The 27452-nt window shown below is 40.5% G+C and overlaps 1 protein-coding gene across 1 annotated transcript in view; it reads right to left on the reverse strand.

The window, feature by feature from the left end:
- GRIN3A (glutamate ionotropic receptor NMDA type subunit 3A) overlaps positions 1–27452 on the reverse strand; it is a 66989-nt gene that overhangs the window by 19111 nt on the left and 20426 nt on the right. The window contains exons 2-3 of the mRNA XM_042866256.1: positions 18029–18633; positions 11491–12538 (exon numbers count right to left, since the gene is read on the reverse strand). Of these exons, the coding sequence (XP_042722190.1) occupies positions 11491–12538; positions 18029–18633 (1653 nt within the window). The remainder of the gene's footprint in view (positions 1–11490; positions 12539–18028; positions 18634–27452) is intronic.

A 27452-nucleotide genomic window follows, 5' to 3' on the forward strand; every position in this document is an offset into this window, starting at 1 on the left:
TGCTGCTGGGAAGATCAAGTCAAAGGTGCAGAAGGCTAAAGATCTTTGGAAATGAGAAGGGTTTCTGTACCTGGGGCTCCTGAGGATATTCATCTACTGGTTCATGGGTTATGCTAGTATTTCTAAGGACAAATCTCACTGTGTAAGAAAATACGGTATCCAAGGTAGGGGTAATGTGATTGCTTCCAAGTGCTGAGGAGGTAAAGTACTTAAGTGCTGAGGCAAGGAGGTCACAGAGCATCCAAGAAAAACCCAGAGCTCTGCAGAACATTCAACCTCTATGAAAGCTCCAGGAAAAGCTTTGGGATGCCTCCGAGTTTTCTTGTATAACACTGTGCTACTAAAAAATGATGTTTGTGCTGCTCACTGCAGATACCAGTTCCACTGGTTTACCACCTTACTTCTGCATGTTCTTAGTTTTCGTCTTGTTGTTAAAACATCTGCTGAGTGGGAAGTGGAGAGCTTGTGTTTCATTTGGGAAGATGTTGAGAAGAATTGGGTATGTACATACATCTATGCCTTGGGGTGCCAATTATGCATGAAAATACCAATGTGATAAAACCAGAGGAGCAGAAACAGAAAAATAAAATCCTAAATGTCAGGGATTTTGAATTACTTGGCACATTCCAGTTTATGTAATACAGTGCCACTGCATTCAGTACCATCAGCCAGGCTGAGATCACCTAGACTTAGACTTGAAAATACTTAGGCATAGAAATGTCCTGTTCAAGTTGGGATTTAAAACTGAAAATGCATGAGATGCTGCTAGGAGTTGACATAATCCAAAGTTTGGCTGTTAGGCTGTGGGGCCTTTATAGCAGACTCTGGCTTCTGAATGAACTTGCATTGCTGTATAACTAGATTGGGCTCAAAGATTTTTCCCCTTTGGTGCCCTGCTCACTTTATCTACCATCACATTGAGGTTTGCATCACATTTTGGTTGTCATGTATTTTTGCTGCGTGTAGGAAACCTTACATGTTCAGAATATAAATACAGTGAAAAGATTTACCTCAGTCCCAGAAAGGCGAACAATAGAATAGGTGTAGTGAACCTACCCAGTGAGAAGAGCAGTTTTTTCTTGAGGAAGCTCTGTATCACATCCTTGTGGTTCTCCTGAGAAACTAGCTTTCTGCATATGTACATTAGGGAGAGAAGCTACACTGATTGCCTGATTGCAATGCTTCTTCTGTATTTGTCAATTTTAATAGAAGCCTGTTACCGAGATGCCAGACTGTGTCAAGACTACTTAACGAATGGAGCACAGTGGGGTCTCTAAGTGACAGGAGTTATGCTGAAGTATGAACTGGCCAGGTGGATTTCTGGCTTTGCTTCCTTCTGATTCAGTGGAGTTTGAGCTTGCAGGGAACTGTAAAGAGACAAGGAAGTTCTTAACACTCTCTTTTCCAGAGAAACTGCTGGGAAGTGAAATCGTGGCTATCTCCAACAAGCAGAGAGATCAACATTATCCATACATGACTGACATCTAGGAAATGCCTTCCCAGCATTTGATTAATGGGATGCAGTACCTGTCTCATCAACTTTAATTCAAGACTGTTTTGTGCACCTTGATAGCTGGTGGGAGGAAGAATGCTTCTGGAGCTCAGTTTCTAATTAGTATCTTAAATCATCAATGTGATTTCATCATTCATCCAAAATACACCTCCATGAAGATGAGGACAACATATAGTGGGATGCAGTGGTAGTGACAGCACCCTGAGTGAGAGATGCAGAGGTCACACAGATTCAGCTTTCAGTGCCTCCTGTGATACTGCTTTTCAATTTTAAGAGGGTACAGAAAGGGTGAACACAGCTGAAAGCATTCTCCTAACTTTTATAAAAAAATTCTGAGGAAGAACTGTTGTAAAAAGGCTTCAGTAGCTCTGCCTATTGTTAGTTGCTTGGTGTAACACCTACTGCAGTGTTTAATGGTCAGTGCATCCATCAGCAGCTGTGCTGTGAGTGCCAGCATGATCTGCACCAGGGAATTGCTGCAGACTTTGGAGAAAATGTTCAGTTTCGGCTGTTAATTGCTAGAGAGTGGTGGTATCAAGTGCTCTGCTCTGCTGTGAAAAACTGACACTCTTTTAGAGTTCTGCTGCTTTGCTGCAAGCCTTTAGGAAGCAGTATAGGTTTTTATTCTCCCTTACATAACCCACACACTTACACGGTCATATAGCTTCTCATGATAGATTTCTCATGACTGCTGACAGAAGAAATGCAACTGCTGATACTAACCAAAGTTTCAGAGTAAAAAGAACAAAACAAACAAAATTTAAAAGGATACCTACAAAGTATAACTTATCTGCAAGTTCATGGGCTATTCCCTACTTATCTACAAGAATTTCTAAAAGCTAACTCCAGTGAATATTTATGGGTTGCAGAGGGGGATGAAAGGAAATTATTCATAGTGAAGCACATGAATTTCATGTTTTAGCAGATGAAAATTCACAGCTGAACTTCTGGAAGCGTAAGCTTTGTTTAGCTGTCCCGTGTGTTCGGGCTTGAGATGTGGAGGTGTTCCCAGGGTCTCCAGGAGATGGTGTATGCAGGATATGTCTGAAAGCTCACCATCCTTTCCCTGTTGAGTAAACTATCAGCAGAGCTGATTCTTGGTTTGCCAGGATAATGCCATATTTTGTTAAAATATTTTTGTAATTTTGAATTCAGCTTGACTAGGTCATTAGTTGGCATAAATCTTCACAGCTCCACTAAAGTAAACGAGTAGATTTAATCTGGGAACCAATGCACAGTACTGAGTTTTTTCTCCTATATATCAACATGATTGCAAATGAAAACAAAGTCAAACGTAGGTCTCTTAAAAACATAAAGGCTCCTTCTGTGAGTGGTAAGAATAAATTTTAAGATCTGCTTTACTTTCTTATGTGCTGCAGAAACTGCTTTGCTACAGGGTGCAGAGTGGGACTTGAGTCTGAGCAGGTATTAATTTCTGAGGATTGCTCTGCTGATTGAGTTTTCTGGGCAATATCTTAGTGCAATAAGCTCTGTAAGAACAGAACAGTGATGAATATAAACTTAAGGGTATGTTCATCTCTGTTTTTAACAGCCCTTTTGGTCTGGATAGAGAGATCCTTCAGATGGGGTTTATTCCAGAAAAGTTGACAAATGCATGACAGTATGTGTAAACATTTATAAGCCAAGTTGATAGGCTGAAGGAAAAATAGGGATGTAATTCCCAGCAGACAATAGATCACTGCTTCCAGTTAACTTTAGTGGCATAAAGCATAAACCATAAAAATGCTCCAGCCTGTGTTCTTCTGTTCCCAATACCCAATACCCAATACCCAATACCCAATACCCAATACCCAATAACCCTCCTCTGTAAATAGGGTTAATGCTGCTTTAATGTCAAGTCCTTCCCAAACAGAAAGAGAGCTGCTTGGCTGAGTATGTTTTCTACACCAAAAAAACCATGGGGCATTTCTGGTTCTATAGTCCCTCTTCGCCTTCCACCCAGGCTATAATGTTTGCTGATGGAAAGTATTTGAAGAGCTCTCCAATTCTGTGGGCTGGAAGACACCTAATATCACAGTAGCATATCATGTAGGGTAGCTTCCTCATCAAGTTTCAAAACAACCACCTTTTAAATCATTTTTCTTAGAAGTTCCTCCTGCTCCAGCTGTCACACACTGGTTGGTCAGAGCCATGCTGCCAGTCCCAGCCATGTGGCACTCATCCCTACATTGTACAACGCTGGTATGGCAAGGACAGCATTCTGCAGTTTGTGGGAAAGGGAAGACAGCAGTGTCATGGTGGAAGTGGGGTGACTGGTTAGAAGAAATTGAGGAAATTTTTAACAGTGAAACGTGTTAAGCCCGAGGTGTAAAATACAACGATGGGCTCATTTGGAGGCCATGACTTTCTGCACCGTGAAATATGGACAATGGTACTTGACTTCACTTGGTGTTCAGACGAATCTCGTTGCACTTGGTGAGAACTTCTGGTTCTTTTCAGAAGGCGTGATCCCTTAGTGTCCCTGAAATCCAATGATGCTGGTGCTGAGCGAGGACTGCTATCATGAAACAGGCTGGCATCCAGGTGTGTTTTTATAGACCACAATGGCTGTGAGCAGTAATAAATTTCCTTCACCCTGCTAAGTCAGCTGTACAATGATCTTCAATCTGCCACAGGATAAGATCAACATTATGTGTCTTCTCTGTCCTCTGTTCTTTGCCAGTTACTCAGTAGTATCTTCTTGTTGTCTTTCTCTGCTCGCATTACTGCATTATTTCTTGCAAGGATCTCAGTCTCATCAAGGATAAGCTGCTGCTTCTGATGGTGGGCTCACTTTCACTGCTTTTACCTGACATGGCATAAAGGTATACTGCAGTTTTAGAGTAGGATACTGATGTGAAAACTGCTGCGAAAATCCCAGAACACACTGACTCTTTCCAGTTCTGAAAGAACAACCTTCACAACTTACACCAAGAGGAGCAAAGACAGCAGAACTTACCCCCTTCTATCCCCCTACCTACATGTTTTGGGTCAAATTGCATAGTGAAGAGCAGCCTAGGCAGCAGGTGACTGAAAAACTCATTCTATGTAGACAAAGACCTGGACAAGCAGGAGGATAACATGTAAAGATGCCACAAGGATGACTGTTGACAAAATGGTGTAAAAAAGCAGGTTTTGAAGAAGGAGAGTTCTTTGGAGAATGGCCAATACAGTGTCTGATAGAATATTAGCATGGCAAAAATCCAAATTAGCAGGATTCTGAGGCTTCAAAGCCATAACTTTACAAGACATCTTTTATAAGGTGAACAGAAAGCTAAACAAGTACATTTTTCACTGCTATAAACTGCATGGGAGTGCTAAGGAAGCTAGGATTTCACCTCCACAGACAGGAGATGTCTTCATCCCCATATCAGACTAGTCTGCAAAGCCCTTCTTTATATGACCCTTCACTATGATATACTTAATTTCTCTTCCATTTGAGATTTTTGCACTTTGTCTGGACTCCATGACATTTGAATTCCTCTTGAGTTCACTGACTCATTAATACTCAGAAAAGCACCATACACTAATTAGCAGGCTGTGATGCTGTCAGTCATGACCTTCCTGTGTCCAGTATCTTCCAGCACAGACATGTATGCTGTACAGACGTTGTTGCCCACTTCTTGGAATTCTAAAAACAAATGAATTCTACAGTCCTAGGAAGTACAAAATATCATAGTAGCAGTAAGATTTCTGTTAACTCCATTGAGATTGTGCTTATTTTTTTGCCATACAATTTAAATGCATTTAATGCATATTTAAATACATGCTATTTCATTATTTATTTAAAAATAGCAGCTCAAGCAGTGCTCCTGACAATGACTCCTCTTAGGTGACTGCAGCTGACCACAGCACTTTAAGTCCATTTGCTTAAGTGTAATTCTTACAAGACTTCCTTTTTTTATATATAACCTTTGTATATATACATATATACATATGTATATTCCCTTTGAATATATAACAGTTAAGGCCTCACTATAAAGCTTGTTGGACTCATGGAAAAATCTCAATAAATGCAGTTCTGTTCGGATCACACTGCTAACTGTGAAAAAGGCCTGTAAAGTGTTTGGAGCTTTCCCCTTCTGTGGTTTGATATTGCTAAAGCTCACCTGCAGTTACTAGCTGGTTACTATTTCTGGGCTGTTTTAATAGTATACACAGCAGGGGGTTTTCAGCTGATACACAGTTAGAGACATAATGCCTTTAAATTAATTTAGATTTCCATAAATCAGAAACAGGAGTCTGAAACCTCACAAACCACTCTTTAAATTTAGAAACAAAAGTCTGGTTGATTGCAAATGCTGAATTGATGGATAAAATACTCTCAAAAACATCTTGCTTCAATTATTCTAAGCACTTAATCTTGCAACAGAGAGATAGCTCATAAAAGCATGTGTTCTGGTGGCATGTCAGAAGGTGGATTGGAAATATCCAAGAGAGAGCATCAGAGATTTCTGAGGATTCATTCTAAAGCATGGTGGTTGGAAGGATGTAGCAGATGGGGCTTGTCAGATTGCAGGTGTCTGCAGTGTGTTCCCCAGGGCTTCTACAGTGTTGTGAGACATCAGTGCTGGATGTGCTAGCACACCATCACATGTGATGGAGAGAAGCTTATGCTTTCAGGAAACGGTTTTGGTGATCTTTTCCCAAAGTGTCTTCAACAGAGGACTCACAGCCAGATGTGCCTACCTCTCCCACCTGTGAAAGCATATCAGATTGAGTAAATCACACATAATGTCCCCAGTGCAGACATCTCAGGTGAGATAAAGCAAGGAAATTGCAGGTGGTGGGGCTCACAGCTCTAGCACTTCTTCTTAAATGAATCTCAACAGGTATGGTATTTTCTGTGAAGATACAGCATGGAGAGTTCCTTTGCCACTACCATTGAGCACTGTGAAGGCAAAGTGACCCAGAGAGATCAAAGTACCACCATACTAAATTAGCATACACAGATACAAAAATGTATCATGAATTTGGCAAAGAAAAGCTGAAATCTTTTACAGCTGTGACAATGGTAGAGCAATACCTGAAAAGTTCATGGTACTGCTGAAAGCATGTCATCTTCACTAGTAGAAAGAAAAGCCAGGTGTGGGACCACCACCTGGAAGATCCCCCCTGCTCTTCAGCTTCTACTGATGGATGCTTTCTTACTGACAAGTTTGCAGCGTATCTTCTGTTCTCTGGCCACAATCATTTTCCCTTAGATAATATGGGCTTCTCAATATGCTCCTGACTTTTACAGTACATTTCCAACATGTGACATACAGTAGAAGCCTGAAAGCAAAGTCCCTGTTCAAAGAACTTGACACTGACAAACTCTGCTCCCTGGGGAGAGTCTACAATCCAGAGCCTTCCTTTTAGATTTGACAGAGAAATTTTCCTGCATCCAGGCCTTAGACTGCAGGGTTAAAGAGCAAAGAAAGGCAATGGGAATTGTTTATGTACTCATAATCTCTTCTTTTCCCTGATTGTGGCACTGAGATATAGATCACTCGCAAGCAGATTGTAATGCTTTACAGAAACCATACTGGAAACTAGGACATAAAATATTAGAACTTGTCACAAGACTGGCTAGAACAGACAAAAGCCATAGAGATACAGGCTTTCAAAGCAACCTGGTAGCAAATTCTCTTTTTATACCCCAAGTCTCTTGTTTATCTCCGTGCTCCTTCTCTACTCAGCCCTTGCCTGCTGCACTGCAGTAATGCAGTCGCTGCCTGTCAGTCAGGGAACAGATAGAGCAGCCTCCTGTCTTATCCCCATCTATTCCCATTTGCACACCTCAGTGCCTCTCTAGCAGCATTTTTAATTGGTTACCTTTTGCAACCTAGTCTCTGTGAAAATATGCACTGGCCTGGCCACAGCAAGGGATAAAAGCTTTTGGTGGTGGCTTTTTCAACTCAGACTTAGTATAATGTCATGGCCAGGGGACTAAGGAGCAATAAAACAAACAAGGTGGCAAGCAGATTGGGGAGATGTCAGGAATAGTGCCAGGTGTCTTCCAGGCTGTGACAGGAAGGCAGGACAAATGATCAGACCTGCTCCAAGGCAGCCTGCTGGTCTGCGTGCTCACAGGATGAATAACTGACCTTGTACGGAAGTCAGGTCTGCACAACAGACAGTCTGCCAAGCAGTCCGAAAATCAGGAATGCCATGAATTTTTATGCACCCAGAGATCTGACACTAGGAAAACATCCTAGGATTCAGATAGCAGAAGGGATGAAAGCAGTAGAAAATGATCGGAACTAAATGTTTGCTGTCTCCTGCCTGCAAGTGAGCTTATAAACTCATTGCCCGTGGTGCGGAGAGCAGCCTGCTGCTTCAGATGAGGGCTCAGGACACTGCTGCAACCTTCATCTGTGTTGAAACTGCATTCATGCTGCAGCTATCCTCTACTGCTCAAACAGCAGCCTGGATTCATTCAAGTGAATGTTTTTTTGTGTTTTTTTTCCCCCGAAAGATGGGTTTGCCAGTTTGTACTGAGAAGACACAATGGTATAAATTTGTAAGATTAGAAAACAGGAGGAGATAAGGCAGCTGTGGTCCCCAGCTGCCCATTTTCTTAGGAGAGTAAGATCTTAAGGTGACAGAAAATCGCTTTAACATATTTCTGCAGCTCAGCGATGGTGTGTATTCTGCAGCTTCTGCTAAAAGAAAGGTGTGCAGTCAGGCTGCAGCTGGCTGCCTCTGAGGTGGGAGCTTCCTGGAGAGCAACGACCCGGCGTTCCTGCAGGCCTTCACCTGTGGCTGATCAGAGCCTGGATACGTTAGCTCACTATTCACGAGATGTGATGTGAAGGACTGGAAGACAGACATTAGATAAAATGCATTTCTAATTCCTTCAGCATCAAAAGGGCTTTCAGGTTTGAAAACACGAGTCAGTGGAGTACCTGGTTGGATGGATGCTCCAGACATTTGGCTTGCCCTTGTTAAGATTCTGCGCAGGTCTCACTCAGAGAATGCGCACCAAGAACCTGAGGCACAAGGCCTGTTCCCAAGAACAACATTCTTCTGCCTCCCATTGCTGCTGTGGGTAGCACCATGCCTGGCTGGTGCCTCCTGGAAGCAGCATGGTGATATTTCAGTATTTCATCACTCCCTTCTTGTCAGAGCACATGAAGGTGCGCTGGGGAGACCCCTCATTCCACATTCCATGTGATCAGCGGATCACTGCAACAGATTTTCTGTTGATCTCTGCTGAGAAGGTTGTACCTCTGAGACTCTCCTTTCAGAGCTGTAGTGAGCAACTGCTAGAACACGGTGCTGCTTTGGTCAATTACACATCACCACTGCAACATGTATTCCTCCAGAAAGGCAAACGCTGTTTATTCAGGCCATAGCTAACCTTGGATATTTTTTTAATCAGAAAAAAAGAGCATAGATCCTCCTGTCAATACTGACTTTAGAAACCAGGTTTCTCATGCTGAAAAAAGACTTTCTCTTTTTCCCATCTTACCATCCCTCCCCCCCTGCTTAGAGTCTCACATGGGATTTACTGTCTGTGGTGCCAGCTTGGGGAAATCGTACGTTTTACACCACCTCAAACAGGCTGCTCATCTATTTTGGGTTTTGCTTTTTAAATACTTTCCAGAAGCACAGTACAAGAGTGTATCTGCCTGGGGAACAGCAGGGGAATGTTTAAAAGCACATTAATATTAAAAAGATTATTTCAGCATCTTATTGCCATCTTTTTCAAAAAGGTGAAGAGGCAGGTAGATCTGAAAAAGAAAGTAAAATATTTAAATCACCTAAAAATATTTAAAGAACTAATCAAACTGGTGGGTGTACCTCTACAACTGCTGTGCTCCAGACGTTTTCCAAACCCGAGCTTTACATTATAGAGAACTCTGTCAGAGCGCAGCTCAAGCTCTGTGTGAGAAGAGATTAAAGCAGTACGTTTTCTGTTATAACTGATCATACAAAGACTTCAGAAGCAATCATGAGAACAAAATATCTACAAATATTTTGTAGTTCATGTAACATGAGGTAATCCTCCCTCATAAAACCTATCTGTTTTATTTCTACATTGGAAAGTGGGAACAATTCAGAATCTTAGCCTTGTTCCATGAAGCAGAGAAGTGTCTGTCTGGGAGAGACCAATAATGCCACTGATTTACCTGATCCCTGAGGTGATTAACCCCAAACCATTAGTCAACAGTGCTTTATTTAGGCCTAAGACCTGTGTTTGCAGTGTGCAATATGCTTCAACACTGTGCTCAATTTTGTAACTTGATGGCAAAGCTTCACAGTGCAGCTTTAGAATAATTCTATCTTACAATTTGCAGAAGTTTTCCAATATCTCTCATAGGAACTGCCTGCATGGTCGTAACAGTGACGCAGAAAATTAGGATGTAATCTGATGTGATTAGGTAATGGATTAGGTAATGCCCATACAAAAAACAGAGGAGTAACTTCATTTTCAAGTCCATGTTGAGGCTTACCAAACAAGGACTGAAACACTCTCAATTACTCATCCAGTATGCTCTGAACAAAACAAATACAAAATTCCAGCAGTCTTGAAGCTTAATTTGATGAAATTACAGATTTACTATGTCTGATTCTTTATGTAGGGGGAAAAGCACAAGCTTTAAGTCATAAATCAGTGCCTTAGGCCAACCATAGAAAATAATATTCTTTAAAAAAAATATTACTGTTCTAAATGTTGGAGGAAGTGATTCAGAAATCATATTCACAAAGTGAAAAGTGGATGGTCATCAGTCCAAACACAAAGTTTTACTGATGTGAAAGATGGCCTGTATTATTTGGAGGTATGTATATAACCTTTATTAATAAATTTTATGAAAGCGAAATAAGCGATTGGTTCTGGAGTTCTTGAGGTGATTTGTTCCACTGGCATAATGTTTTATCAGTTCAGACACCTGAGACTGATGGTAGATAGTTTCGCAGCTGTGTACTAGCAGTTAAATTATGAGTATAAAATTGTGGACAATACCATGAATCAAACTTTTGCTGGTGAAAGCTTCAGATAAACAAGAGAAATTTTCTGTTGGCATTCTGTTCCCTAGAGGGACTGTCACTTGAAGAGGATGCCTGCTTTTGTGCCACCTGCAGCTGTGTATTCTCTCCATAAACCCTTCTGCTCAGTTTTATTTGTGACCACAAATTAGTAGCAAATAAAATCATGACAGTCTTCTAAAATGGCTGAACTATGGAATGTGGCTGAGGCTTAAATTTTTCCCTTCATCCACCTTGAGAATGAGGGAGAGAGTGTGTGTGAGCAGTCCTGCTTCTGCATTTTTCCTTGCCTTCCTAATATGTATCAAGCTCTCTGCGCTACATACATACATACATACATACAGCTTGCATACAAGCTGTCTACTATGCAATCCAGTTCCCGCATGAACAGTTCCACAGCAGAAGTGACACTGAAAATCAACTGACTACTCATAAAGTACTCTGTCATTCTGACACAAAAAGTAGTTTTTCAAAATATTTCAGTTCTTCTCCAATTGATTTAATATTCATGGAAAGCATTGGCAGTAACACCATTAAAGCCTCTGAAATACTAGCAAAATGCTGCCTAGAATATCAGGTTTTGTATCCATGCTTTTGTCTCCACGCTGTGTGGTTATTTTGCCTGAGTAAATCTCAGAATGATCTAAATCACCTAACTCATCCAAACAACTGCAGCCAAAGGGACTTCAGAACTGTAATCTAACCTTAAATCTGCATGCAGAAACCACTTAAAATCTTTGCTGTGAGCAAAACAAAAATCCTTGAGTAACCTCTAACCTTACACCTTTGAAATCACTCCATACACTTTAATGGATATTTAAATACCTTCTCTCACTGGAGTTTCCTCCTGAAGTGTTGTCAGATGATAATTAACTGTAGGATAACTGCTGTTTTGCAGACAGGTCGCTTTCTGATTTTATTAAGAAACCATAAATTATGTAGCAGTGAATTTCAACTGGGAAAAAGAAAAAGCTGAGCTAATAACAACAGACATGCTTTACCTTTGGGTCATGTATTCCAGAAAGCTCTTCATAGATCTTCTCTCCAACCATGACAGCAGCTAAGTTGGCTGTGTACGTGGACAAACAAAACAGACAGAAAATAGCCCATAGATTCATTAAAAACCTTCCAGTCCAGCATTTGGGGGGTTTGATGGCAGCTGTTCTTCCAAACAAGATCGCGTAGCAGACGTTCAGGGCAGAGGAGAAAGAGAAGACTTTGTTTCTGTTCCTTCCCTTGGGGGTCATCCCAAAAGGACTTTTCCACTCGTATAAGGTGAGGAAAACAGCAGTGATGTGGAGCGCAACAAATATCCCCAGCCACATAGTCCAGTGAAGTGGCCACATGAAGGCTCCAATCGGAGCTGCCGTGTCCCTGGTCCTCACCAATATCCCCAAACTAGTGGAAAAGAAAGGGCTAGTGAAATCAATCACTTGGCTGCGGGCAGTGTTAATGCTAAATGATGTCACTGCCATGTGAGCTGTCCCAGAAAGAAGGTCTCCTACCAGCCCAGTCCAATGACCATTCTTCCAGGCTCCATATTTTCCATCACCAACAATGTACAAGTCAAAATCAAAGTTCATATCCTCAGCCAATTTCTCCAGCAGATCAATGCAGTAGCCGTAGCAGCATTTCTTCAGCTCAATGGGAACGGTGTCATTTCCTCCTTGAAGAGTTTCAAACAGGTTGTCCAGCACTGCTGAATCGTTGGTCAAAGGATCCAGGCACAGCTGCCCTGCTGGGCAAAGACCTTCATCATCTACATCTCTTGTAAAGACAAAAGGGTGCTCAATAAGAGTTACCACTCTGAGGTGCAGCCGAGTGGGGTGCTGCATATGACTTTTATGTCTCTGGGCCTGTTCTGGCCATATCCCATAGTCCATGACAATCTTTCCTTCTTGCCAGCTCCCTAGACGAGTCCACATAGGGTTCCCAACAGGGTCATGCTGCAGGTTCCAGATGAAGAAGTTGTTTTCTGAGCTGATAACAGAGGAACCCTTCACCTTAATGTGGCCACTGAGACCATCAAAACTTGTGTTAGCTAAAAACCTGTTGGAGAGAGAGAGCAGAGTAATCAGAAGCAGATATCATAAGCCATACGCTGAAACTTATGCAGACGCCATGAATTTATGTTTAAGGGATTAGATTAGAAAATCTGGCTAAACACTAGATATTCATAGCTTTCCTACAGCACAGTGAATAACATACTTATGATTATAATACTTGGGAATGCTCTGTCTCCTGCATGTTTTAAGTAGTGTAAATGGAAACTATGTAGAGAAGATATTTTATTTACTTACTATAAAAAAATGAGAGAAATAATTTTTTTTTTCAATTGCCTTTGCCCTTTGCTTCGTAAGTAAATGAAACATAGGTTAGTTCTCAACTGAACTTAAAGAGATCAGTAGCCAGATTCCCAGACAAAAATATGAATGAAAATGGAAGAATGCAAATGAAGAACTGCCCTTCCAAGAAAAATCTTGTGATCTCAGTAAGATGTAGCATATGTAAGAGAGGCTACTGAAGTGCTGTCAACATGTTTCAAGCACTCTCAAGTGAACCAACCCAGATTCTAAATGCCCATTTGGTACTGGTAAGTCACAGCCACTTCAGAATGAGGAAAGGACTCAGCGAAAGAACTTTGCCCTAGAAAAAGATTTTAATTCTTTAAAAAAAAAAAAATTATTATTAAAATACCTGCAAAAGCAATGTTCTGAAAAGTGCAGTTTTGACATAGCCGATCTCATCAAGCATATCAATTTTGCACTGCACATTCGTCTTTGGATGTTTACTATCCCACATCTTCAGAGTAAAAGTTATTTCCTTCGCATTGGGCTGGCAACATTTGCTGTAGTTGTCATCCACCTATGTGTAATACAGCTTCTCGTAACTCATTATTCAATATGCTAAAATGATACAGATAAGGGAGCAGGGAAGTAAGTGGGAACATGACCAACTGAACTGCTCTCTGTTAATGAGAAAGCTGCTGTGCATTTTGCAGGGACTGCAGAGGCACTCTGTTACGACTATGAAAGTCTTGGTAGAGTGATTCCATTAAAAACAACACAGTTATATCGCTGCTAATATGGTATAAGGTAAGTGAAGCACATATTTTTCAGTAAGAGGCATTCGGATGACAGAGTATTTAGCTGTCACAGTAGAATGTAACACGTCATAATAGCTCTGAGAATTAGATGAAAGCAAGTATTGAAAGAAGTATAAAGTGTACAGCTGTCACTGCAGCCTCAATAGACAAGGCATAAACTTTAAGTAGTGTTAATTGTTTATCAATAGCTAGAGGGGAAGAAAAAACTAACCTTAAATAGATTAAAAAAGGATAAACCTGCAGCAAGTGTCTGTGCATGCACATTGCTGACTGCACTGCACCAACGAAATCTGTTAAATTTTTATGTATCTTCAGCAGTAAAAGTTCTGTGTATGTGCAGATCATACTAACATTTGCCCTCAGCTAAGAACAAATTTAAGAAACTAAATAATACAGTTTGAGTATAGCTGTGTGTGTGAAAGCCTTTTCTGTGATGGCTTCAAAACTACTCTCAAGCAGCCTATTGTGCATGAAGTTCGGAGAAAGACCTCAGAATCACAGAATCATTAAGGTTGGAAAAAACCACTGAGATCATCTAGTTCAACCACTAACCCAAAAAATGACACAGTCCAAGATGATGCAGCCTATACTGTCCAGAACAACAAATCTGTACATGTGTTACCCGAGTCTAAGAATTGTGCCCAGAAATACACAAAAATGTTAATAATATACAGGATTGATGCATGATTGTGGATCACATTCTATAAGTCCTTTTCCACTTAGTCTAGTGTTAGCTAAATGTAACCGTAACTTCATTAACCACTGGTGTCTGTCATGTGTGACAGGTGCTTTCCTTCCGGGCTGCTTCTTTATTTGGCAGGATCTGTGCATGTTTGCAAATGCAAACATCATGAAGACAACAGCTACAGAGGAAGGCAATCCTGAGCACTAAAGGAAGGTTCACAGATCTATGAACAGGTTTGTTTTCTGTCTCTCTTCTCCTCAGTCTTTGTTAAAAAAATAAAAATAAAATAAAAAAGTGCAACTTCTTCCTTACAAGCACTGCTGTGTTTATACGCTGAGGTCATCATTATGACAATAACCAAAGGTATAGATGAACCTGTGCACAACATTATGAAAGAAGCAGTGTAGAAAATAGTGTTAACAACTCATCAGTGTTAACAACAATGCCAAAATTGACAGACACAAATTCCTAAGAGGAATAAATTAGCAAGATTCTGATGGATTTGGTCCCAGATTTCCATTGCAGCACAACCTGAATATTAGAAAGCTGCAAACCTGGAGTTTGGAGAGTAGATGAAGCTATGGAATAATGCATTAGATTTACTTTCTACAGGTAGAATGAGAACAGTGAAATTTATGCACTGCGTTCTCTGACTTTCAGTGTAGAAATAAGCATGCCCATGAGAGTGAACCAGGCACTCTGTAACTGTCCTGTAGCTGAATTGTGTTAGAAGCATTTGCCTAAGAGATTTAGTAGCATTTAGACTTTGCTATCGTATCGAGGTAGTAGCTTACTTTTGCAGCTCATTTGCATATTCCATATTTTTGGTAGTGACAGAACATTAATCAAAATAAGTGAGGGGAACCATGTGGGAGATACATTTTAACAACACTTTGTAAAAGTTGTAAGTGGCTCTGGCTCCTAATCTTCTGCATGTGCTGTGTGCAGCAACAGTGAAACTCATGCCACAGTCTTCACAGCAGAACTCAGTCACTTTAAAAAACAGATCTGAGGGTCTGACCCCATTATTTAGACCAGCAGCCTCTAGTGTGAAACCTCTGAGACTTACAAGTGTCACATATCACACAGACACAATGGAAATATCTGATATATATCTGATACATATGTATCAATATATATATGATATACTGAGCTGGGCCTCTTCAGAAGGGCTATGGACAGGTTCATGCATAAAGATATGTACAGATTTTCAGAAGGCAAAGGGACAGATCCTCTGTGAATTAATTCCTTGATGTGTCAATGTCTGTAAGCTGATGATCGCACTGACAGACTGTGGTAGCTGTCTCAACATTTTACTAGCATTACTTAGCTTGACCAAGAAGTCCCAAGTGTGCCACTTGCTCTTCTCAGCCTTCTTCCTGTTTTTATTATTGTGCTTTGTTCTAAGAACTGGTTGTTACTATACTTGAGCAAAACCCTCTTTGTAGAATGACTTCATTTAATGCTTTCACTTCCACTCAATTTCAGTGGCTTGGCCACTCTGTATCTGTCTTGGAAAAACTACCAGAAGCAATAGCCAGAACAGGCAGACAAACAGGAGGCTGGAGAAATTACCCAAGGCAAATTGAAGTTGTGAGACTAGTTTAGGCTATAAGAAAAGATGAAGCTCTTAAATATTAGTATCTTATTCTGGCAACAAGGATGCTCCCAGGAGCAACAGGAATAGATCTGGGAATCAGACTTGCTGTAGGAGGAATTAAAGATGGGAGATTTACAACAAGCATGTCTTCCTCCAATTCCATACTCGTATCTATAAAAGCCTGTTTTGCCATGGACAGGACAGTGGCCTTGTTCACAGCTGTGCTGCCTTTGGGTGTCACTTGAATGGCTGCAGAGTCGGTGCACAAGCACACTGAAAGCCCTGGACTGGTGTGCCAGCCATGGATGTGCTTTTACTCTGTGTGCTGCAGCTGCAGAAACAATGCTCATGTCTCTGCATTTCTCCATCCCCAGCCACTGCAGCTCTAAGGCAGTGTACCAAGACAGATGAGCTCTCAGGCAGGACCCCTGTCAGTAAATACTCAGTTACCAAACGGAAGTTTTGTCTCTGCTCTGGTCACAATTAAGCCACCCACTGGTGACTCATAAATCATTGTTGCTGTTAGGAATTAATAGTTGTGCTGCTAACTCAAATACATAAGGACTGGCCATCAGGTGTCTGCATACACTATGCACTGCAGTGATTCAGACCAAGGGTTTATCAAGCGTGTTCTCCTCAACACAGTCCACCAGCAGCTACCTAGGGAAAAGCAGGCCAAGTGTATGACATTTTCTCCTAATGTTTTGACAGTTCTCAACCATTTTGAGTTCCAGGCATTTCCAGAGCCTGCTGTGATTTGTCAGTGTGGTGTTGCTCCCTCTGAATTCTCTTGCAAGCACTTCATTCGGCCTTCCTCTTGAACTCACTTAAAATGCTAGTATTCCTTGAATTTACCAACATACTCTCTGTACTGTACTGTACCACAGTGCAGTGGTATAAAGTGCTGCTTTTGATTTGTTCTGAACCTTGTTGACTTCATCTCCCTTGTTTCTTTAAGGCAAAAAGACAATGAATGATTTATCTGTGTCTACTCCCTTCATTTCACTAGTGACTTTGTACATCTTTACAGATTCCCCATAAACCATGTCTTTCCCCAGCTGATTCAAGTAATTCCTTCTGAGGACAGACTCCTCCCTACCTTCTTGCCTTCCACTGTATCTTAATCAAGATGAAGGGACAAGATATTTCATAGATGTGACAAATACGACAATCTGATGACAGCAGTCCATGTTCATTATGTAAATGCTACTAGTTTTTTGAAGAAAACAATGAAGAAATGTTATGGAGGAATACATAGAAGTGTTTTGACGTAGCTTTTGTTTTTCTTTGACCCTTCCTTAATCCTCAAAACATTGTAACACTCAAACATTTTGCTCAAGAACTCCTATCCTAACCCCATCCATTAACATCTGTAGGCTAAAAACCAGGTGTAAGGGGTAAAAATCTGCAGCAGTCACTAAATGTAGAACAGCTGATGACTTCACACACATAACAAGGACTCTTCTGTTTGTTTTTAAAAGGAATCATGCATCTTTCTCAGATGTTAAAGCCTCAAATATTTGTAAACATTGATCTCCAAGTGGTTTTGGGAACAACTGGTCTACAGTTTTAGAAGCTGCAAGAGGAGCTTCCCACTCTACCCTACAAAAGATTTGGTTTCTGGCACTTCTTGTAGCTTTGAGAACTCTCAGCCTGCACAAGTGGTGTCTAAATGGCCAAGGGTTTTTTTGTTTGTTCATTCCTGACCCAAGGAAGCATACTAGCAAGGGCCTGAAAACACACACCTGTTTTTATACTCATTTTGGTAGCACAAATACTCATTTTGTGTTTTGTATTCTCTCACACATCTCAAAACCTGAGAGAATTTGACTTCTCCCACAGATATATAATTACAAGATACTTTCAGTGCTTAGGCTGGAGCTGAGCCTACACACTCTCTGTACTATCTCTGCCTCTATGGAACAGGATCTTTTTCCACAACTGCCCTCACCTCCCTCTATGGCTAAGTTTAAGCTTCATTTTGTCTCCAGTAGAATGAAGCAGGAAGAAATACTGAAACAAATGCATGCATTAGTAAGGGTGAATAGCATTACAGCCATGCTATAAAGATGGGCTGAGAAGGGAAAGAAAACTAAGATGTTATTTGATACCAGAAATGCTAGCTGCAAACAGCAACAACAAACTTACTTCGACAAATACTGTCCTGAGGTTATATTTTTTTCATCTGTGTCCATGCAATTCATTGTACTCGGAATAAGAGCTAGTTCAGGCTGAATCATGGTGGCTGCTGCTACAGCTCTTGCTACCAGCTCCATTGCATCCTGCACATAATGCTCAAAGACAGACTGTGTTGTCTTGCCATGAGCAATGAGACCGAGTGGCAAACCTTCTGTCCTCAGTTCTTCCACATTCTGTGAATCCCCAATAATCCAGTGAAGTTCTGGAGGCATCACACCAAATCGGGTAGTTATTTCAAAAATTCTCCTTGTTTTCTCCATGTCACATCCAAACATGACCATGGTAGATGTTGTGTCTTTGATGCTCTCCAGGTAAAACTGTAGGTAGTTCAGAAGGTCCTTGGTTGAAGTGAGATTTGCTGTGATGTTTATAATGGACCCCAGGTGGAACTTGGAGCTCTGTTGTGTGAGGAAGAGAAAATCCGTGATGTTCCACTCCTCCTGGCATACCATTAAGCTGAAGTTGTACCAGTTGTTCATTGCAAGGATTGAGAATGTGACATCAGCATCAGAGCTCAACGAGTTTTCTAAACTCATTTGCAGATGGAGGGGATTCTGCAGTTAAAAATACAAAATATTTTAATTAGAAATAAGTTAGAATTAAAGTTAATGCATTTTCTTAATTTTTATGTGAGGAGTGCATGTTCAGTTGTGTTGTTCCAAGTAATCAATTGTTGATCTAGGTAATAGTGTGGGAAACTTAGATCTACCCAACTTACAGTGAATCAAGGGCTTTCTGGGCCAGAACCTGAATCAACTTCAATAATCATCAAAGGGTCTGTTTCCAATAATTCAAATTTCTCTAAATCCACTTGTACTTTTGGATTTCTTGGCATTCTCGATCACTGAATTCCATTTTCTTCTAACAGAGCGTATGAGAAAGTAAGACTATTATTTGCATTCAATCATGGCAATAATGCTTAAATTTAATGGAAACTGTCAAGTGCTTTGGTAAAAAGTAAATGAAGATAAAAAAGGAATTTCAGGGTTTTTTGTGTATTTTTTTTCTCTTTTTTTTTTTTCAGGGGCTGGGATGGGGGGGTGGGAGAGTAGTAGCGGACTTTTCCTACACAGACACATGAAGGAAGCTAATGGAACAGATCATCACTGACAACCAGTGCACATCATGTACTGCTAATAAAACCTGAGAAGATTAATTCCTTGGTAAAGGGCTAGGTACTAAATAAGCAAAGGGCTAAGATGTGCATACTCTGTGCTATCTGATTTGGAAAATACTTGACAAATAGGCATTCCATACTTATATTTTTTAAGTCATTGATGATAGAACGTAATCAGTTACATTTCCCAGCAACACTGCCTTTTGCTGTATCTTTTCCAGGAAAGGAGGGAGGATATGAGGTTAATTCATCTGCTTGGTTTCAGCTCAGAACTTGACAGTCCTTGGTATAGCTTTTCTATGAAGTCAGTTAAGAAGTCAGTTTCAGGATCTGATTTGGCTTGTAAGATCTTTGTTGTGACTTCATGTCAACATTTGCCGGTATTCATGCCCCCTCAAATTATATATTATCCTACACAGGTTCCTGAATTTCATCATCTTTCTATCCACTCCTAAGTTGCTCAGCCCTTCAGGTCTGTTCCTAATGCTCTTACATTTTAGGTAGATAACAAGTAGAATACACGAGAGGGAATCAGACCTTTACTCTGTTTAAAGCCAGTATAAAATGCTGTCCTTTGATTTTAGCAATATTTTAGTGATCATTACAGGCTCCAGCTTGGATGGATCTTAGAAACAGTATTCTAAATTTGAAATAATCAGAAATGCACTAAAATAAAACCCTGGCTCTCTGCCTTTGGATGTAAGAGGTAGAATGCAGCAAACAAAAAAAAAAGCAACCAAACAAAAAAACCCCAAACAAACAAGTGAAAGAGTTAAACACCATTTAAAAGCAGCAAGCTTTAACTGTGTTAATTTGCAGCTACATGAACTCATCATGCATTTTCCTGAGCAAATCATTTAAATTCAGAGTTTAGTTGTGAGAATACTTTAAATGAAGAAGCTCTCAGCTCTTTCATTACCTCTTGGTTTTGGTACCAGTGTCTTGTTTTCACACAGACTCATAAATAAACTAATTGAATAGATCAGTGTCCACAATCAATGCACATCATGTACTGCCAATAAAGAGCAAGAGGATTGACTCTTTGATAAAGGACAAGTTACTGAATGCACAAGAAGCTAAGCTGTGCAGACTCTATGAGCTCTAAGCTAAACATTGCCTATTAACTGAAATACATGATTAGCACAGAAAAAAAAAGCTTTGCACATAATACCTGGATTTGGGAAGCTGATTTGAATAAATTAGTGTCTAAAAACTCAATTAAGACAAACTTTTCTGGCTAAAATTATGAGCTCATACAATAAATTAGCTTTAGTTTGTCCCTCAGTTGAAACAGAAGGGCATAGAAAGTTTTCCTTGTGTCCTCTGCCCAAGATCAAGTAAAAGTCTGGCCTCCAAACAACCTTGCAAGCCTATTGACTTAGTTAATTTTCCAGTTTACAAGTAAGTTATTCAATATAAATAGAACATTTTGCACATACGAGAGATAGCGTACAACCTGTACATACTGCATCAGGAAGCTCAAAATTCTCTGGTTCATTCAGAAGAATAGCATCTCAATCATAGCTTCACAGCTATTACAGTGTACATGCAGATAACAAAGAAAAAATCTACTGGACACAGAAAAACCACCCTGTACTGATGAATGATTGAAGTTAGCAAGAATATTTGTATCCATACTTCCGAAAAAAAGCTTCCAGAAAACAAACATGAGCATTTGCGCTCTGTAATTTGTTCCCACACTGGGTTTGGCCCACGACAAGTAGCTCTCCTTGGTGTCCTATGTGTGTCAGTGTGAGTTCCAGTACATTTAGGGGATTATTCTCATTAGACAGTATGGGCAAGTGCATGAGAACTGCTGCTCCACCTTACCCAGCAGGTTCGGACATCTCTAGACCTATATGCGCCCATGCCAAACACAGTGCTAATGCACTGCTGCACACTAAGATTCCCTCCTGTCCACAGCACAGTTCTTCCAAACACTGCATGTATCCAAGCAGTTTTGAAGCAAAAAAGATACAGAACGGGTAAAAATTACATGCTGGGGTCACTGGGGTTCACACTGTACCCACAGGAAACACAGCACTGAACACATATAGAGAAACTTTCCTTTGGGGCTAGAAAACTGGTTTTAATTTTATTCAGCAGTGCAGATGAAGACAAACTGCACTGCACTTGTGGGTAGTCTCAGGTGGAAGATGGACTTCCTACAGTAGTGCAGCCAGAGGTTTGTTTCTGAGGAGTTCTAACAGTGGTCCCTTTTTAATGTGAAAATACTTAGATGTGTCATTGTGGTGCAACAGACTCTTCTTGCATTGAGACACTTCACTCAGGGTCAGGCCTGGACAGAGCTCTGGATACACTGATCTAGCTACAGGTGTCCCTGTTCATTGGAGGAGAGTTAGATGAGATGGCCTTTAAGGCTCCCTTCAATTCAAACAGTTCTATCATTCTACAATTCACTGAGTGGATGTGAACTGGCATAACCTGTTTACATGAAACATGTTTTTAAAGGAGGTTGTTAGCAGGTTTTAGTTGTCATTCTCTATAATCAACAGGTACATGTACTATAGCAATTACCAGCACTGTGATTAACTGCTTATTTCATCGTTAGCATGCTTGAAAGGTAAACTTTAAGCTCTGAAAAAGTGGCATGAAGTGCATGAGGACCAAGTGGTAATTTGAAGGGAACTGACTAAAAATGTGCTTTCAGAACCTTTCTGGTACAGTGACACACAGGAAAATCAATTAGAAGGCCTCTGTGTTCTGCTTAATTTTCAGCCCACCATACAAACAATCCTACTGACTTTGGGAATCAACAAGCAACTTTGTTTTACTACCAATTTATGTCTGCTTTGTGCTTGAGATTTAGCTTGGGATTTAGCTTTGGGACACTCACGGGTCAGGCTGGTTCATTCACAACACACTCAATCACAGGGTTCATCTAGAGAAACATTGGTCGACCTTACTGTTTTTACATGCAAAAAACCTTTCAAGAAATGATGCAGTGATGTTTGAAGATATTTGGATTTAATACCTTCTTAATTTTATTTTGAAAGGTTTATATGTCATCTGTAGGATGCAACTGAGCCTAGCAGGGGCTGAAAAAATTACACAGATAAAGTCACATGTATACATACAGAATACATCTTTGATGAGCCTTTATATATTTTTGATAATTCATTTTTTCTATAAAATAAAAAATTACTGCTTTATAATGAAGAACTTCCAAAAACTGCCTATTCAGTAATTCAATAGCAATTATTGAGGCTGCATAATTTCAGAGCAAAGGCTTTTGACAACTTAAATGATAGTTTAGATATGTGTAACTTTCTACTTATCAGGAAATAGAAGATTTATGAGATAATATCAGTGTATTGAACTGTGCCTATCCATCCTTATCAAAACTCTTAGGCAGACACCTTTATTACTTGACTTCGGAAATCAGTAAAGTTTGACTGTTTCAGTTAAACTGCCAATTAATTCTTGTATGGAAAATCAATCGTTTTGTTTCTATTTTACTTTAAGCTGTTATTAAAGGTAGAATGATTTGCATCAATTTTTTTCTGCACTGCACAGAAAATTAGAACTCATTTGAATAATGTTAATTGGAATTTGTTTTTAATGTGTTTGCATTTACAAAGTCTCAACGAGCAAAAGCATTTCCAATGTTTATGAAGACTTAATTTCTTACTGCACATAATTAGCTCATGTTTTATAAACCAGCCAGTATGACTTGATTTCAACTTCTGGGTAACTAACGAACCTAGAATCCTTATTTTCTGATTAATCACTTTTGGATTTTGGATACCGATGGTCTTTCCACTGATGTCCAGTGGGCTTCAGACCAAGCCAATCCCAGAACAATGAACTCTATATTATCTGATGTGTTTCAGTTCTCTACACAAAAAGAGACAGTAACTACTTATTTGCTTTCTGTACTGCAACCAGAGCAATTTTTCCTTTCGTTGCCCGAGATACTTGAGATAGCAGGTCCACTTAACACCCAAAACATGATTTGCATTTCATCAGTAACATCATTTTCAAGGCTGTCTCAGTCATCTGTAGACCCATTCTCGGTAAAGCAAAATCTTGAAAATCTTGTGAACATAATGCTTGGAGCTAGACTGACTTGCACCCTGCAGGATCTGACCATTTAACTCTTCAACCAAATTTGTAATGCTAATTACACATGGCCATGGTGACATTTTATCTGACATTATGGTAGATCCACTAGCAGAGTTAAAAGTACTATGCGAATAATTTTTGCTAACTGTAGAAGTAAATAACACATTGAAAATATTATTCCCCATTGATTCTAAGGGGCAAAGGCAGTGTTCATGGCAGTGTTTATGATAAGAAACAAAAGAGAAAACAAGTTACATAATTACACTAGAGAAACCTCTGCTGAACAGAAAAAAAAGCCTTCTGGCTTTCAGTGCAGCTGTGGGGACTCACAGCTTTACAGACAGAGTTAAATGGCAGCTGTGAGCAAGCTGATGCTGGAGCTTCAAAAACTGAGAAGCTATTTCTTCCATGGTTGAAACAACAAAGTTTAGGCTCAATACCCAGCTCCCTACAGACTAAGTGCCTACCTATTGCTTTTTCTTTATATGCCAAAACGAAAGATGCTGTGAAATATTTTGTTTTTCCTTTGCAGGTTCCTTGCTGCTAAAACTGCAATGCTTCACAGAGGTTTTGTGGCAGCTGTCAGAGTGCAGGAAGGGCTCTGGATGGGAAGGTCCCACTGTTGGCCCAACCAGCTGGAGAGCGGCTGCTGGTGCATTCTGGAGACAGGTGAGGAGTTAGGAAAGTGTGAGCAGCTCTCACTTCACCAGGGTCACTGACTGTCTCACACCACGTACGGTGAGAAGGGGAGCTTAGAGCTCTCCATACCTTCAGCCAAGGATATTTCATTTCTGTGCCTCACCCGTTAGTCCCAAGAGCCCAGCATGCTTTTGGTATCAAATGCTGGAACTGTGGTGTAATGCTGCTTCTGGCCTTTTTCCAGCTCCAGCTAAACTCCCTAAGGCTTCTCATGGACATCACTAAGTGTTTCATTCAGCCTTCAGGCCTTCATCCAGAAAAACACTTAAACATCTACTTACATAGCATCAGCATGATTAAAAATACCAATTTCTTCTGCTATTTAAAAAGAAGAATAAATTCATCTTTTGTTTCTCTGGGGAAGAAAATCCTAGACCCAGATGATTAGGACTATTCATCTATGTAAAACAAGCCACTGTGAGCAAGGAATTTCTCCCGCACTGGCCCAAGAAGAGGAGGATGACTTTACTAATTCTCTTTCATAGTCTTGCACATCTTGTCTCTCCACACATGCACCTGTTAGAACAAGACTATAATGTGATACAATGCAGATCCCCAAACAAAGGCTACTTTTTTGCAGACAATTTCAAATCTGAGAGAGAAAAGCCAGTTCAAACTAGCTAAAACCATTCTTATTCCTACAGCAAAACAAGCCTGGCAACTGTCCAGGCAACACTTATCAGCAGATCCTAACGAGGCTCTAACTGCTGATTTAAAAAGGAAACAACAACAAAAACAAGCATTAATTTAAGGACTGTCTTAGTTTGTCCTCAAAATGATTGTTCTTGTTCGACCCGACAGTCAAGAATTCCAGTTGCTTAACATCTCTACTGACTACATTCGAGAACTTCAAACTAATCTGAGTAAGTACAGTTCTCTACAAGGTCAAACAGGCAGTATAAAATAAGAACATTCAGCTGTTCTTGGAAAGAAAGACCCATTATTTATCTTCATGGCCATTTATAAATTATCGTAAGTAATACTACTTCAAAAACTTCAAGGTGTTCTTTGCTTCAGCGGGGGGAAAAACCAACATTTAAAGTTCAACTGAGAATATTTCATAGAGATGCCAAGAGCCAAAACACTTTTTCTTTCCCTAAAACATGTCACTAATGTTAGAAGACAGATGATTGATAACACAGATAGATCAAGGGAGTTGCACTAATTCTCCATAAAAGGCTTTCCCCCATCATTAAAATGCCAATGCAGTGCTCTAGAGGATCACCTCTGGTCTGTGGCATGTTCCCTATGGGAGAAATGGCTGGGTCCTTGTCTGTGACTGGCTCCCAAGCACTCTACTAATGTTAGTGGGAGACAGAAATGTGGAAGACAATGTATTTGTTTCCTTTTACACAACACTCCTTGCAGAGAATCCAAATTATTACTGCCTTCTCTTAACCTGGCTATTAATTCGTAGCATTTGGTAAATGTCTGCTTGTTCCTTTCTTGCCTCAACCGTTAACTGAGGGATTCTCCTTTTCTGGGAAAGAAGATGTGATTCATAATCACCAAATCTTCAACCTGCAAAGCCCTTATAAGCTTTTGGATAAAAGATGCCAGGGGGTATTAAATGCAAGTATTAGCCACAATAATTCCATACAGCACGGCATTGTTTTCTGTAAGTTCAGCACTGTTACAGAATCCAGCTGTGACTGACAGGTGAGCACACTCAATCAAATGTATGCTGATCTTTGCCAGCTCTACCCAGGCTTTGTTTGCAGTGTGATTTCCCAGTAACACATTTTCTTACAGCTGACCTCACCGAGGCTGCTGTTCCTCTGCAGAGTATTTCTCATCTGGTATTTGTGCTGCAGCCACCCTGCTACAGGTTTTTCACTCCTGTGAAGAATGAAAATTATGGGGGCAGCTCCAGAGAGGCACACCTTTCAGCAGTTTGTCTGAACAGCACTACAAGCACAGAAGTTTCAAAACAGCGTTTAGTAAAAATTATTCATTCCTTTAAAGCAATGTGGCATATTCTGATGCAGCAAGAATAGCTGGGTGTCCAGCAGTGAAACCATCAAAAAAGCCAAAACTCTGGCAGCACAAAGAGAGCACAGCGCATGAGCTTTGAGGCTGTGAAGTTACAGACCTGCATCGTGTCCTGGTCCTTGAAGTGCAGCACAGGAAGGCCAGGTTGCTGTAAAGCAGTTCTTATAACACACTCAAAGTGCTGTCTTACCTTGAAGATAATGGTTTAGGAAGCTGTCATAGCACTCCATGAGTGTCTCTGAATGGAGGAACTCTTCTTAGTATCGTTTTAAGAGTGATTACTAGCAACCCCAGATAAGGCTGCTGTAATAAAATGTCAATTGATTTATGAAGAAATCACACCTCAAAGGCTGCTGATAAAAAATTAGCAGAGGCCGTATCAAGGACCTCCATAAGCACTATCACAGGATCACAGCAGGCTGCAAGCACAGCGTGGCACAAGAGGTGTCAGGGCGAAAATCACAACTCACCGATGGTCAGTTAAGGGTCACTAAGAGATTACTGCTTTGAGCGCAGAGTAAAACTTGTTCTAGAGAGAGCAAAGAACAAAGTATCCAGCTTACACCTGGATGTGCAGATAAGGTGTAACTGTGAATGAACAGGAAACCGGCAGCTAAGTACAGCAGATACGCAGACAATATTAGCAAACGAATAAAAATGACCAAAAGCAAACTCAGGGGAGAAAAAGACTCCCACCAACATAATACTCCTACCTTTAGAGATTGGCAGACTACATCAACCCTTTGAAAAGACAAAGGCGTTTGCTCTGCTCCCCAAAAGAGACTTCAGTACCAAGAGATGAATGGAAAGGTGCTGAGAAAGGTGTGAAAAGAGATAGCAGAAGTGCATGTAAAATAACTTGAACTGTGTCACTGCTGAGAACGAGCTGTTCTATTTGGATAATTTGTCTGTAAGTATTGTTGCAGCGGGACCAATAATGCTACTTTGATTAGACTGCTAGGACTTTAATTAGACTAACAGCAAATTCTTGGCTTTGCATATTTCCATAGCTCACGCTAATTGCACACAGTGTTTGCTCTAATGCCTCGCTCTTGAGGACTACTATTAACACAACGTGAAAGTTGACAGAGAATTTGGCAACTAAGTCTGTAATTATGATGCACATTGCCAAGTGCTGCTCCCCACTGTGCTCCTTGGCACATCAGCTATGCCAGGTTCCCCACTGACAAGGGTTCTTGCAATGGCATTCCTACCCTCAGCTCATTATAGCAGACCTCATCTTCCCAATAGCAAGATGGGATCTCTGTATCGTAAGAAAATGCTACTCTTCCACAAGCACAAGCAGCTGTGAGTTTGCTTCCATTATCACCTGGCTTTTTAGGCATGAGCAAAATTCTCACAGAACCAAAAGAAACAATGGAAAAAAGACAGACAGACAGACAGACAGGAAGGAAGGAAGGAAGGAAGGAAGGAAGGAAGGAAGGAAGGAAGGAAGGAAGGAAGGAAGGAAGGAAGGAA

This window comes from Lagopus leucura, unplaced genomic scaffold (assembly GCF_019238085.1).
Source record: "Lagopus leucura isolate 7727_CA_CO unplaced genomic scaffold, USGS_WTPT01 Super-Scaffold_810, whole genome shotgun sequence".
Classification (NCBI taxonomy): Eukaryota; Metazoa; Chordata; class Aves; order Galliformes; family Phasianidae; genus Lagopus; species Lagopus leucura.